Raw genomic sequence first — 13119 nt, 5'->3', positions numbered from 1 at the left:
TCAGTTGCTTTATTACATTGCAGTTTGAAACTGTTTTCAGTAAGAATGATGGTGTAATTTACTGACAATGATAATCTGATAATTCATCGCGAAAGAGACTAGAGGCTAATTTATAACCTGTTCTCGGTTAAAGGGATAGTTCACCCAAAATTTTTAATTCTTTGATCATTTACTCAAGTTGATCCAAACCTGTATGAATTTATTTCTTCTGAACAAAAAGGAAGATATTTTGTTTTGTTGATGTTTGTAACCAGATAGTTGATGGCACCCATTGACTTCCATAGTATTTTTTTTTTTTTCATACTATGGAAGTCAATGGGTCCCCTTAACTGTCTGGTTACAAACATTCTTCAAAATATCTTCTTTTGTGTTCAGAAGAAATAAATTCATACAGGTTTGGATCAACTTGAGGGGGAGTAAATGATGACAGCATCTTTATTTTTGGGTGAACTATCCCTTTATGGGAACTGAACAAGAGAGAACATCCCGAACCTGTTCATGGTCTATGAAACCTTTTCCTGCAGTCATGCTTCAGTTGCAGAAAGTTCATAAGCAGAAATATCAGTCAAACCCCAAATTACACACAGAAGACTTCATTGTGTGGGTATACACCTATAAATGTGATTTATGATGAATAATAAATATTTTGGTTTCTGTACTATATTTCACTAATCAAATAAAGCAAACCTGTGACACTGACCATGTGAATTCACTTGTATAAAATGTCAACTATTTGTTAATAATAAAAAAAAGAAGACAAAAATAGATGCTGCTACATTTGAAGCCCACCATCAATACAACCAGCACACCATCCTCTGTGTGGAAGCGCTCGTGCACGGTCATGGAGGCCAGTGTCGGGAGCGCGCATCCCGGTTCGTTACGTCACTTCAAGCGCCCTGGCTGGTAGATCTGGCAAAGAGAGGAAGAAAACGACAGAAGTACTCTAAAACAGGGCTTTCCCCGCGGTTATCAGCTCTCAAAGTGATAACGGTCCGTCTACAACACTACATACAGGCACAGCCATCTCACCAAACCGGACTAACCTCTTGTGAAATAAGGTAAGGAGCTTTTCAAAGTGAATTTCCTCAGCTGAAGAGTCTGAACTGCTCGGACACAGCCCATTGATAGTGTGGGATTACGTGGAGATATATCGGTATATTGCACACTAACGGTCTATATACGTCCGTATGTGCCCAGACAAACTATAGGGAAGGTAAATAAACCAGATATTTCTCAATATGCGCTCGAGAGACTGATAAATTAAAACGCTGTTGCGCCAGCAAGCAATGGAGGAACAGGGGGAGGGAAAAGAAGAAAAAAATACACATATATTCCATGTAGGAGAAGGAGCACAGGAGTCTCTTTCCATTCTCTGGTTTATGAATCGACATAAACAGACAATCTGGACACTGTTGTGTGGTAAAAACCGCTGAGAATCCGTCCAAAGCTTCAGCCTCGGCGGTGTGAAGCTTCTTCAAGAAGAAGCCCATGTGCATTTCACACTTTCATTTCTGATTTAGAACAAATAGAACAAATTTAAAGCGTTCGCGAGGCGGTTAAAATATTCGTAATAAGTCTCCTCACTCTGTGTGACGTCAGCGGGAAAATATGTATCGGTTACAAAATGCCTCAGACGAGAGATCAGAATAGTCACAAAGTATCTCCTCACTGGGGAACATATTTACCAAAACTCCAAACGGAGCAGTTGTGTTTATTATCGGAGCAAAACAAACCCTCAAACACAACAGTTTTGTTTAAAAACAGATGATGTTGTTATGTAGGATCCTGCAGGTAGTTGAATGAATCGAGTGTCATTCCTTACTGATTCTCGTTAATGTGATTGGCTCCTCTGTGTGTGTGTGTATATAATGTTTAATAAAATTACATTAAAACAAATTATAATGAAAGAATTCTTATTCCTCCATAATATTTATTTTTATAATTTATTTTTTATTATTTCATGTTAGTTGAGAGGATACATGGAATATTTGTACATGTTTGTACTTCATTTTTGTATTAATTCTTTACATTTTTAATATAATTAAATTAAATGTATATAATTGTCAAACCACATGACTATGTAAGTGAACTACAAATATGGTGATTAAACTATTTAAAACTTTTTTTTAAATTACTTGGACCCTTTTTGACTAAATCTGTACAAAACCTGAGATTTGTTTTATTATTATTTGGATTTTAGCGTCGCTAAAATATTATAAATCAGTCAGATATAGTGATTCAACAGGTGTTTTTCAGATCAGTGTTTTGAGTGCTTTCGTAGTTGATTCAATGGAAGCCTGTGTCTGTCTAAATGTTCCCTAATAATCACATGACATATCACACACATTCTGCTGTGAAAATTGTCAGTAGATAGACCAACAGTGATTTGATAAGCTCACTGAGCAAGTGCTTGCTTGCTTTCTCTGTTGTGTGTATCTCAGCAGTTTGTTCCCCAGTTGCAACATTAGGCCTATATGTCCAATTTACCGGATCAATCCTGTGTATCTGTGTTTGTCAGGGTTTGAATGGGCAGCTTGTGGCAGGAAAAAGAAATCAAGGTCTTAAGGCCCGTGTATACTTTATTTTCCATGTTTTCTGGCTTGTGCGCAGTTGTGTCCACATAGCTTTCAAAGTGTGCTCAATTTCAGATGAGCGCAGATGGATGTGCAGTACAGTTGCTTTTTCTACTCTGCCAGACGTCAGAGAGCAGCACTGAGTCGTGTCATTTACAGGACGTTTGCTCGGAAGGATAGAAGAAAAAAGATCCGCCATTGCAAGCAAAGTTTAGAACAAGAAACAAAACAAAAACAGAACAACTGTGTGTATTGGCATGTCTGTCTGTCTGTCTGTCTCTATCTATCTATCTATCTATCTATCTATCTATCTATCTATCTATCTATCTATCTGTCTGTCTGTCTGTCTGTCTGTCTGTCTGTCTGTCTGTCTGTCTGTCGTTCCATCCATCCATCCATCCATCCATCCATCCATCCATCCATCCATCCATCCAGTTATGCACAGCTAATCTCAAAACGGCCAAAAATGAGTACCGGTGTATCACCGATTAATGCAGAAAGAGGTGCGTGTCTTTATCATGCAGTGAAAGTACTTCTGGCCCACAGGGTTTGAACTGTAACTCCACAGACCTGGATCTATCCCAGAAACTGTGATGGACACCTGGTTTGGATCATATCTGCTGTCTGTTCAGTGATGAGGGTGACTGAACATACAGAGAAGATCTAAGCACGGTCTAAAACCATCTTTAGTAGAGAAAAATGATAGGTGTCAAAAGCGAAGATGTTTGTTTTAATAAATTGAGACATAATTATCAAGATGAACTGCTGAGATTGGGGTGTATATGATTGCCCTGTCTCTCCTTCTGTGAGAACTAACCTGGTCCTTATTTTGATTTGATCTGTGGAGGGTGTAACACATGAGAAATACAGGGAGGGCGACTGCTTCTTGGATACTGAGACATGCAGGGAAGTTTGTCTTGTGTCAGCGTGTACCAGCATGATTTCGCTTCTCAAGGGGAAGGTGTTGTTCTACTAGTGTTTTGAGACTGATGAAAAATGTATTTTTACTTTTGGATGTGGACGTGTTATGCAATCTGGTGTGCTAAAGTGGTCATATGATACTTTTTATTGTTTTCATTTTACTTTGTGTTATGTATCTGTTTGTGCATATATACCATCTGCACAATTTCAGATGTTAATTTAATTCATTTGACACTTTTTTTTAATGTATCAGTCGATATTATATATTTACTTGTGAAATCTCATTTCCTTTTTATATTTAGAAGGTTTTTGCCATTATCTAACACTCACTTATAGTTAATATTTAAAAACACTAATAATTCAATAAGGCTTTGAAATGTAATCAAATCTCAAAATGAATATCCATTTTTCATACTGCACATAATGAGGCATAATTTTTTCCTGTAGCATTTAAAGTGATTGATTTTGAGTTTTGTATTTTATTTCGAATTTATTTAGTCAAAATACCATAGAATATTAATATATGTAATTTATCAAAAATCATTACTGACTTATAGGGATGGGCAGACATTAAAATTCTGGCTGATATAAATGTGTCAATGTGAATTCTTATATTAGCACAGCATGCTAATTAAAGCAGCGGCACCATTTTCATGAGTGACATCACCTCAGTTGTGTGTCCTCTGCTGACCCTATAGCCGTACATGACGTCTTTCACAATTACACCTACCTGCAAATGCAATAGCATGTCAGTGACTGTGCTGAGCAGGCCAGCCTGGATCTGTCCAGATAGAGAGAGCCCATCGTGTGGTTTAGCATGTCTAGAGCGGGAAGCCCATCTTTAACCTAATTAACTCATGCAAACAGATGGACAGACCGGGGACCTGTCAGGCCAGAAGAAAAGACACATTCAACACCGGCTCTCTCGTTTCATGCTAGCAGGTCAGAGCTGGAGATGAGAATTGATTCGTTGATCCCAGAGGAAGATACAGCCAGTTAAAGCTGAAGAGTTTGGAACAACATCTTTGGCTTACAGCTCTAAAGCTGCAGGCATGTGCAATGCTAATGTTTAGGCTAATACTGGAAGCTTTTTAGTGGTTCTAGCTAAGACATGCAATTCTATTATTACTCTATGTTAAAGTGCCCATTTATGCTATTTTAAAGGTTCCTAATTTTGTTTCAGAGGTCTGCTACAATAGGTTTACATGCCTCCAAGGTAAATCTGATAATTTCTGATAATATACATTGCAGCATCACCTCTTTTCTCACAGTGTCTGAAACTGTTCGAAAAAAGGATTCAGCCTCTAAACTCCTACTTTTTGAGAGCCTGCTCTGCTCTGCTCTGATTGGTCAGATGGCTCAGTCTGTTGTGATTGGTCAGATGGCTCAGTCTGTTGTGATTGGTCGACCGCTTACAGCCCGTGTCGGAAATGAAATGCCCATTACCAAATCTGCGGAGGTTCCTCAGCACTTTCGTATAGAGTGATATGAGCAGTAATGATAGTGTCTGTTTTACTGTATCAATTTCAGCGTGAGTCCTCATTATTTGAAAACACACACACACACACACACACACACAAAACCAGCGTCTTCTTGACATGTTGGCGACAGGAAACAAACTCTTCCAGGCCTCAGTTATAACTACAGCGTTTGAGGGCGGGTCTAAGTAGATGTTGTTCGCCATCAGCCAATGAAGACCACAGGCTGGCATTATGCAAATTTGTTACAAACCTATGCAGGAAGTAAAACTTGAATTACTGACGACTCGTTTCAGGCAGTTCAGAATTGGCTCTTTCTTTTGGGAAACAATTACTGTGAATCTTTGCAGACCTTTTACATTCATAAACGGCTATATTACACACCACATGAAAGATAATAACCTAAAAAGCATAATAGGGGCACATTAAAAAGGGGTAGACTTAAAAAAACCCGACAAGTTTTGCAGTAGTATTCACATTGACACAAACACAGCATGATTCTGAGCCAAATAATCCAACGTGAAAGAGGCAAGGCAGGTGGAGGAAGGTGAATCAAACTGAAGCAATCGAGCAGTGTGAAAACAGCCTTCAGCTCTTTTGGCCTTGCAGAGATTCTGTTCAGATCCAGTTTCTGAGGAGGTTGGTGCACCTCCTACCCTTGGTGATTCTCCAAAGAAAGTTTTAAAATCCTTTTTTGGCTGATTTACAGAAGATACAGAACAGATAACAAACCATTTCTTTAATTATTTGTGCTGAATTTTGAGTAAATAAAGCAGCCAATTGGTTCTCAATACAATTAGTAAATGTGAGAACATTGATGTCTGGAAAATAATCGGAGCCAAATTTGGCTTCTCATTTGCATTTGCTTTTATTGTATGTTTTACAAGAAAATACTATTTTTAAATACTATTATTTTTTTTTATTATTATTTATTTTATAATTTAAATACTATTTTTAAATACATTTTTTTCTACTTCAAAATGTCACGTTTAATTAAATGTTACTTGCAGTTTCTTTGTAGTTGTTTGTGGAATTTACTAGCAATTTCTGAGTGAAAATTGTTTCTACACCAAAGTCTTTTTCAGTGTGTATTTGAGTTATATTGACAGTCAACCACCATTGGGTCTCTAGATATCAGCATCGGAGTTGACATTCAGAGACGTTGAGAGGATAACCAAGTTTTAGAGAGATGAAACATGTTTTTCTGTGGCTTCTTATTGAGTTATCTGTCACCTGTCTCATCCTTTTCCACATTAGAATAAGATTTATATCCTCAGGTTGGATGTTGGATATCTGACAGATATCTGATTCATTGCAGTGTCCCCACAGTTGCCTGAATTTTATGGCAGAAGAGCAGTTTATGTGCATATAGAGATAGATGTGGATTGAATGAAATGCGTTCTGGTTGGTTGTTTGAATGCTGATGAATCCGTGCTGCCTGTCTAGATGTTCAGTGATGTGAAGTGACAGGCCGTCAGGCGTCAGGCAGAGCGTTTTAAGCGAGCTCAAAGCTGACCTCTGTTCCTTCCTATAAATATAGAGGCAGAGGCAGGCACACACTGTCTCATTGATGCCGTAACTGAGCCAAAAGGCAGGCAGAACGAGAAGGAGATCTTGGACAAAAAAATAAACGCTGTAAACCAAGTGGCTAGTTTATAAATTTATACCGTATTGATTAGTGTAGTCAGATTTGCAGTTTGAAAAGTCAGTTACTGACAGCAATTTAGGGTGTGGGTTTTGAAGGTTTGGTCATGTGTTCTGACTCAGCACTCAAACCATTACTTTAAAAGGTTGGACTCAGTTTAGCTTTGTCATCAGCAAAATAAAACATTCCTTCTGTGTGACGTTTATCCTCTGTATGGAAGCGAGGCAGGGGTCATGCATTGAATATTCACTATTAATCTGTGATGATTTTGTAGGCAATATAAAATTAATGAACATGAATCACAATTACAGTTTAATGTGCATTTTAATTGGTTATTATTAATTTAGTTTAAAGAGACATTTTTTGATAAATGTTCTGGTTTATTATCCTGTATAAATATATACAGGTGCATTTAAATGAAAATTTGTTACATATAAATCTTCTGTGTTGAGTTTTAGTGAAAAACTAAAGTTATTTTTTATAGATTTGCATTCATTTTGAGTTTGTTTGGCACCAATGTTTAATCTGATAGCAGAAATCACACTTTTAAGCCATTTTGGAATACATTTTTTAAGGGTTATGAGCTTATTTATGAATAAGAATAGCGTAATGGCATTTTTAAGTCAGTTTTTCTGTTGTTTTTACTGTCCTCCATTCACCTCAGGTTTCTCTCTCTTTTCCCTCTCACTTGACTGTACTGTATGTGGCCTTAACATTCATTTTTAGCATTTGGAGAATGGTTTTATTTACTTTTTGCTTGTAAGTGCCACTCAACCTCTTCTAGAGATATTATTAAAAATAAGTTGAAGAGTTCTATGTTTTCCAGTTCTGAGAGCGATTACGTTGTAATCCTTAGTTTTGGCCTATTCTTTTTTTGTTTGTGAGGATTTAGGTCAAATGTAATGGAAACGTACTTTTCCATGAGGCAGCTTTACATCCCTGTTGAAGAGCAGAGCAGATTGCTGTAATGGAAGGAGATATGGCTGGAAGGAAGGATTGGGAGATAAAGAAGTGGAGGGAGGGTACGTTTTCGTACTGTGTCCTGTCCACTGTCCAGGTGTAATCCACCTGCCCGGGGCGAGACAGATGGCAGCTGCTTCAGTGGCAAGGACTGTTGTAGCTCTTAAAGGAACAGTTCACCCCATAATAAACTTAAGCCCTATTCGGACGGGACTAGTTTAACATGGAGAGGTGGGGTAAAGTAATAATTACCAGAGCTTCTCTGTGATTTTAGTCCCGTCCGAATGTGCATCTCGGTGATCATTACGGATAATGTCAGTAAAGATTACGACGACTTTTACCTTCAGTAAAAAGGTCCGGAAAAATTACCTCAGGTGATACTAATACCATGCGAATAGATCCGCTGTAAATATGTACGTGAATATTTCGTCATTTCCTGTTTAAAAGTATTTTTACGCATTTTTTCAAGTATGGAGACGCTTGAAAAAGCATTCAGTTGCGTTCTAGACGCTGGGACGAGTCTGTGGCAAAACTCAAGTGTTTTCCACACACCATTCAGATCAGAGAGAAGATCGAAAGCACTTGTTAGAGGCACGAAACATCTTTTAGCGTTAGGTAAGTACCTAACAACACAATCTGAAGTTAATTAATACATTGTTCGACTGGACATAACTGTTTAATATATATAGGTTTAGGTTATATGTGTTTGCGCACCGCACGTGATATCAGGAAGCAACGTAATACACACATGACGACAGGAGGGTGACGGCGATGCGCAAATCGAGTTACTCTCCCACTTCTGCTAGTTTTACTGAGATATCTTATCCCGTGCGAATTGGCCATTAAAATTACAGACGTCCTGTGGTAAAATTACATTACTCCATCTACCCTTGTAAAGTTAATCCCGTCCGAATAGGGCTTTAGTCATTTTACATTTTTTACTTTTGCACTGAAAAAAAAAAAAGTAAAAAAAAAGGAGTATTTTTCTACTCAAGTTTACTTTGCAATGCTCTGTTTCAGGTACAGTTTACTCAAACAATAAAACACTGAATTAAACCACGCTTTTCAAGTGTATGCTTTACTTAGAACATCTAAGTAAATAAATAATACAGTAGATATTGTGTAGACAACATATCTACATAATAGAAGTAATGTACCACCCGAACACTTGGTACACAATACACAATATAACAATAACATGTGTTGGATCATTTTTGAGTATGAATGTGTCATTTTGAGTAGATAATGAACTCCAGATGTCACAAAACAGCAAGTTACTAAACCTAACAACAAAAGCAATGCTAAATACAGCTGGAAAACTGTGAAAGGAAATTAACCGGATAAATTATTCATGCCCTAGTGCATGATGGGAACACCAGAATCATCAGAAAGTTGAGTAGGTTTTACTTAATTTTATATTATTGCTTTAATTTCTACAAGCTTAAATTGAGAACTAATATAGAATTTGCTTCGCACACATTTGGTAATATGTTGGTCCCTAAGTGACTGCCATCTTCAACTCTGCCCCGCCTCTAACACATGTGATACATTCCTATTATTTCTGAATGGCTCTCTCTAGAGTCGAGTTGTCCTGATCTCCTTGGAGGTGATCATGTTTAGCAGAAGCGCTGTGCCCTGTTCTGTCTCGCTAATTCCTTGCAGTGAATATTTTTCCCTTGCTATGCTTTGCTCTGCTGATTTGAGCTGTAAATAAGGTAGATAACATTGCAAATCTGCAGTTATTGATTGTTTTTGTGTGTAGAAGCTTGTTGTTGTCTTTGTGCTTGTTCAGAGGTTTTGATTTTTGTTTCTGTATATTCATCAAGCTGTGCTCACCATGCTGCATTTATTTAATAAAAAAATACTGTAAAAGCAGTAATATTGTGGAATATTATAGTTTAAAATAACTTCTTTCTGAGGCTAATTAAATGCTAAGAGGAATGTACACTATTGTTCAAAAGTTTGGTGTAATTTTATACTTTTATTTAGCAAGGATGCATTAAATTGATCAAAAGTGACAGTTAAGTCATTTATGTCACAAAAGATTTCTGTCCAATAAATGCTGTTCTTTTGAACTTTCTATTCATCAAAGACTCCTGAAAGAAATTATCACAGTTTCCACAAAGTATTAAGCATTACAATTGTTTTCAAACTTTGGAAATGGTAGTGTATGTGTTAGGGACTAGTCAACTAACTAATTAGTGAGGTCGACTACGTGTATTTGTAGATTGCTTTCTACTAGTTATATGTATTTCATACAGAAATAATGTAATTATTTGTTTGACTTCTTTGAGAATTAGTCAACTAGTGACTAGCTATTAACTAGTTTTCACACTACATATTACCCTAATTTAAGAAATGCACCTAAACAGCTACAAAAAAAGAGAAACACTGAAGCTTTCATGAGATTTTTTTTAAATGAAATGATCCATCAAGCTGGCATACAGTAAGAGAAAGTGAAGAAAAAAAGTGATTTTTGATTGTGTAACCAGAAAAAAAAAGACAGCTTGCAGATGCCTGACTCATGAGGTTTCACAGAGACAGTGGCACCTCATTACGGGACACATTTCTTCAGTATAACACCTAGCTATACAGCTATACAATAATATGATGCTCCACCCGCCTGTCAACGTACAGTATGTATTAAGGCTATACAGAGTTGTAGACAGACGTCAGTCAAACAAACAGCAGGAGGGAGGGTGTTTTCAAAGCTAGCTTGCTATTGCTAGCCTATCTGAAATTACCTACCTTACCTTTAATCAATACAAAGCCATTGACGGGGATGTGAAACCAAATCTCTTATCACACATGTACACAGCTTTGTAATTGCTCAGAGAGAAGGGCTGTTTACTTGAGTCCAGCCACAAGCGGCAGCTGCCTTTTGTCTTGTGTGTTTATCCCTGATGAAATACTTCATTGTCTCTTATAAAACACATCTTTGTTTTGTTGCAATACTGGGTCACATGACACATGAGTGGCCCTTCTAAACACGTGATCTCTTCAATAAATGCTATTTTATCACTAAATTTACAAATTTAACTCATTCTAAAGCAAAGGGAAGTGGTACAGACTGTCCAATTCATCTGGTTTTTAAGTTCGAAATCATAAACCCTTGATATTTGCCACAAATGCAGTAATTTATCTGGTAATTTATTGAGAGGATGCTGGCAGTGGACATTGGTGCCATGTTTTGGTCTGTCCCAAAAGCCAGGAAAATGCTCAATCGGGTTGTGATCATGCGCAACCCAGCGTAGCCGCACTCTCTCAGTAGGAAAGAATCTAAAGTTAGAGCCACAACGCGTTTCAATGGAGTAAATCTACATGAAAATAAACCGAACGTGAAGTATGTCGACCACAGACTCTCTTCAGACTGAAACTTGTCAAACACATACACAAACACGATATGCAGAACATGATACAAAGGCTAGGAACAAAACAAAGAATCAAAACAGTTCAGTCTCGTGGAGGAACAGATTGTGGAGGCTGTGATAGTCTCTAGTAGATAAGATGCACAGGGGGCAGCGAGACCACAGAGACCACAGAGCTCCTTCCTCTGCCGCTGTCGAACGGAAGCCAAATCATTAAAGCACTGGGCATGCCTAACCCTGTCACATTCCCTGAAGCTCAGACAACATGTTTTAAATGCCTGCACTTATGTAACAGCCTGAAATGCATTAATCCTCCTAGTCTAAAATATATTTTCATATCATAAAATGAGCTTACATGATGTAAGTAGCTCAACTAAAATGCATGAAACCTGTCAGATATTAAAGCAAGATGATGAAAAAGGCACAGGAAAGAACTGTGGTGAGAAGATGGAGGAGAGAGACAGAGAGGCAGAGGTAGGGCTGAGATTGCAGAATAGGTATTGGACTGAAGCCACAGAGCTAAAGTAAATACAGTGTGGCATGCGGATGACCTACATAGAGCCCAGTGAAGGAGGTTAAAGCGTACATTGTGCCAGACCTGTTCATTAGCCTTTTATTTCCTCTCTGAGAAGAGTGAAAGGAAGCAGGCGCCAGGGAAAACTCTCCATCAGTGCTGCCATCTCAATGAAAATGTGTGATTTGTTTTAACTCTTTGTCTCTCTCTGTTGCAGGAATATAACATGACCAGATTAAATGGATAAAACCAGTCACTCTTCAACACCCAGGATCATATGGTGAAAATGAAACGTCTGTTGTACAGTTAAAATAACCCAAAATATAGATCACTGACTCTTCAAGATTAACCAAGATCAACTTCTCAGTACACATCGGCCCTCTTTTCTCGTCACGCTTGCCCTTCTCTGGTCAGAGCCACCATGTACGGTAGTGCCCGATCCGTGGGTAAAGTGGAGGGCAACCACAGTGGCGGGAGCAATCAGAGTCCCGGTCGTTCGCCCCGTCTCCCGCGCTCGCCCCGTCTGGGCCACAGCCGCACCAACAGCACAGGGGGCAGCGGAGCCGGAATAGGAGGTCCAGGGGGTAAAACCCTTTCCATGGAGAACATCCAGTCCCTCAACGCTGCCTACGCCACATCTGGCCCCATGTACATGAGCGACAATGAAGTGGTGGCATCCGGCCCGGACCTGCCGAAGAGCACCATGACGCTGGGCCGCTCGGGTGGCCGGGTGCCTTACTCCATCCGCACGACCATCATGGGATCCAGCCCGAATATCGCCACCGGTTCGCCCGGCTCCGCGTCCACCGATGCCATTGCTTTCGGAGACCACCATATGCCTTCCAACCTGGCGTCCACTGTGCCTCATTCTCTACGCCAGGCGCGGGACAACACCATCATGGACCTGCAGTCCCAGCTGAAGGAGGTGCTCAGGGAGAACGAGCTCCTGCGGAAGGAGGTGGATGTGAAGGAGAGCAAACTCAGCTCCTCCATGAACTCTATTAAGACCTTCTGGAGCCCCGAGCTGAAAAAGGAGCGCGCACTGCGCAAGGACGAGGCCTCGAAGATCGGCGTGTGGAAAGAGCAGTACAGAGTCGTCCAGGATGAGAACCAGGTGAGAGAGATGAGCTGTTGTGTACTTTCTCCAGGATTACGTGGAGAACTCAATGCATTTAACTTCTGTAAATGACATTTGAGAGTAAATCAGAGTATCTGGCTGGAAATCATGTAGCTTCAGTTTTGATGTCTTTTATGCTCGCACCTTATTTCAAAAGCAATATTGATAGGGATGGATTAATATAAGAATTATGGATGACAAGTCATAATTATTTTCATGTTTTGGCCAGTAAATACTTTACAAATAAAACACAAAAATGTACATTTAAATAAAGATTAAATTAATCAAACTTTTAAATGAATTAATTGAACTTTAGATGATGACAAACGTAATATAAATGTAAAAATAGGTGGAAATGAGCATGAACAAATTAAATGCATCACATCTGTCGACGTGTATGCCGACATTTTATGCACAGAGATGCACCGATATGAAAATTTATGTTAGAAATGCAAAATCTCTAGATGTAGCTACATGTTGTTCAGTTATGTGTCTGAATATGATCTCTTTTCTCTTCTGTAAGCTGGAATATGCAGGTCTTTT

At 38.8% G+C, this 13119-nt stretch overlaps 1 protein-coding gene across 7 annotated transcripts in view; it reads left to right on the top strand.

Annotated features, from left to right (window-relative positions):
- Positions 1 to 775: 775 nt before the first annotated feature.
- erc1b (ELKS/RAB6-interacting/CAST family member 1b) overlaps positions 776 to 13119 on the top strand; it is a 201136-nt gene continuing 188792 nt past the window's right edge. For all 7 annotated transcript variants that reach the window (XM_084112709.1, XM_084112708.1, XM_084112707.1 and 4 more), the window contains exons 1-2: positions 776 to 1058; positions 11677 to 12573. In XM_084112709.1, coding sequence (XP_083968835.1) covers positions 11881 to 12573 — 693 coding nt within the window. In that variant the 5' untranslated portion in view covers positions 776 to 1058; positions 11677 to 11880. The remainder of the gene's footprint in view (positions 1059 to 11676; positions 12574 to 13119) is intronic.

The sequence above is a fragment of the Abramis brama genome (genome assembly GCF_963993115.1).
Source record: "Abramis brama genome assembly, chromosome: 4".
Lineage (NCBI taxonomy): Eukaryota > Metazoa > Chordata > Actinopteri > Cypriniformes > Leuciscidae > Abramis > Abramis brama.
This window is presented reverse-complemented; position numbering and strand designations above follow the sequence as displayed.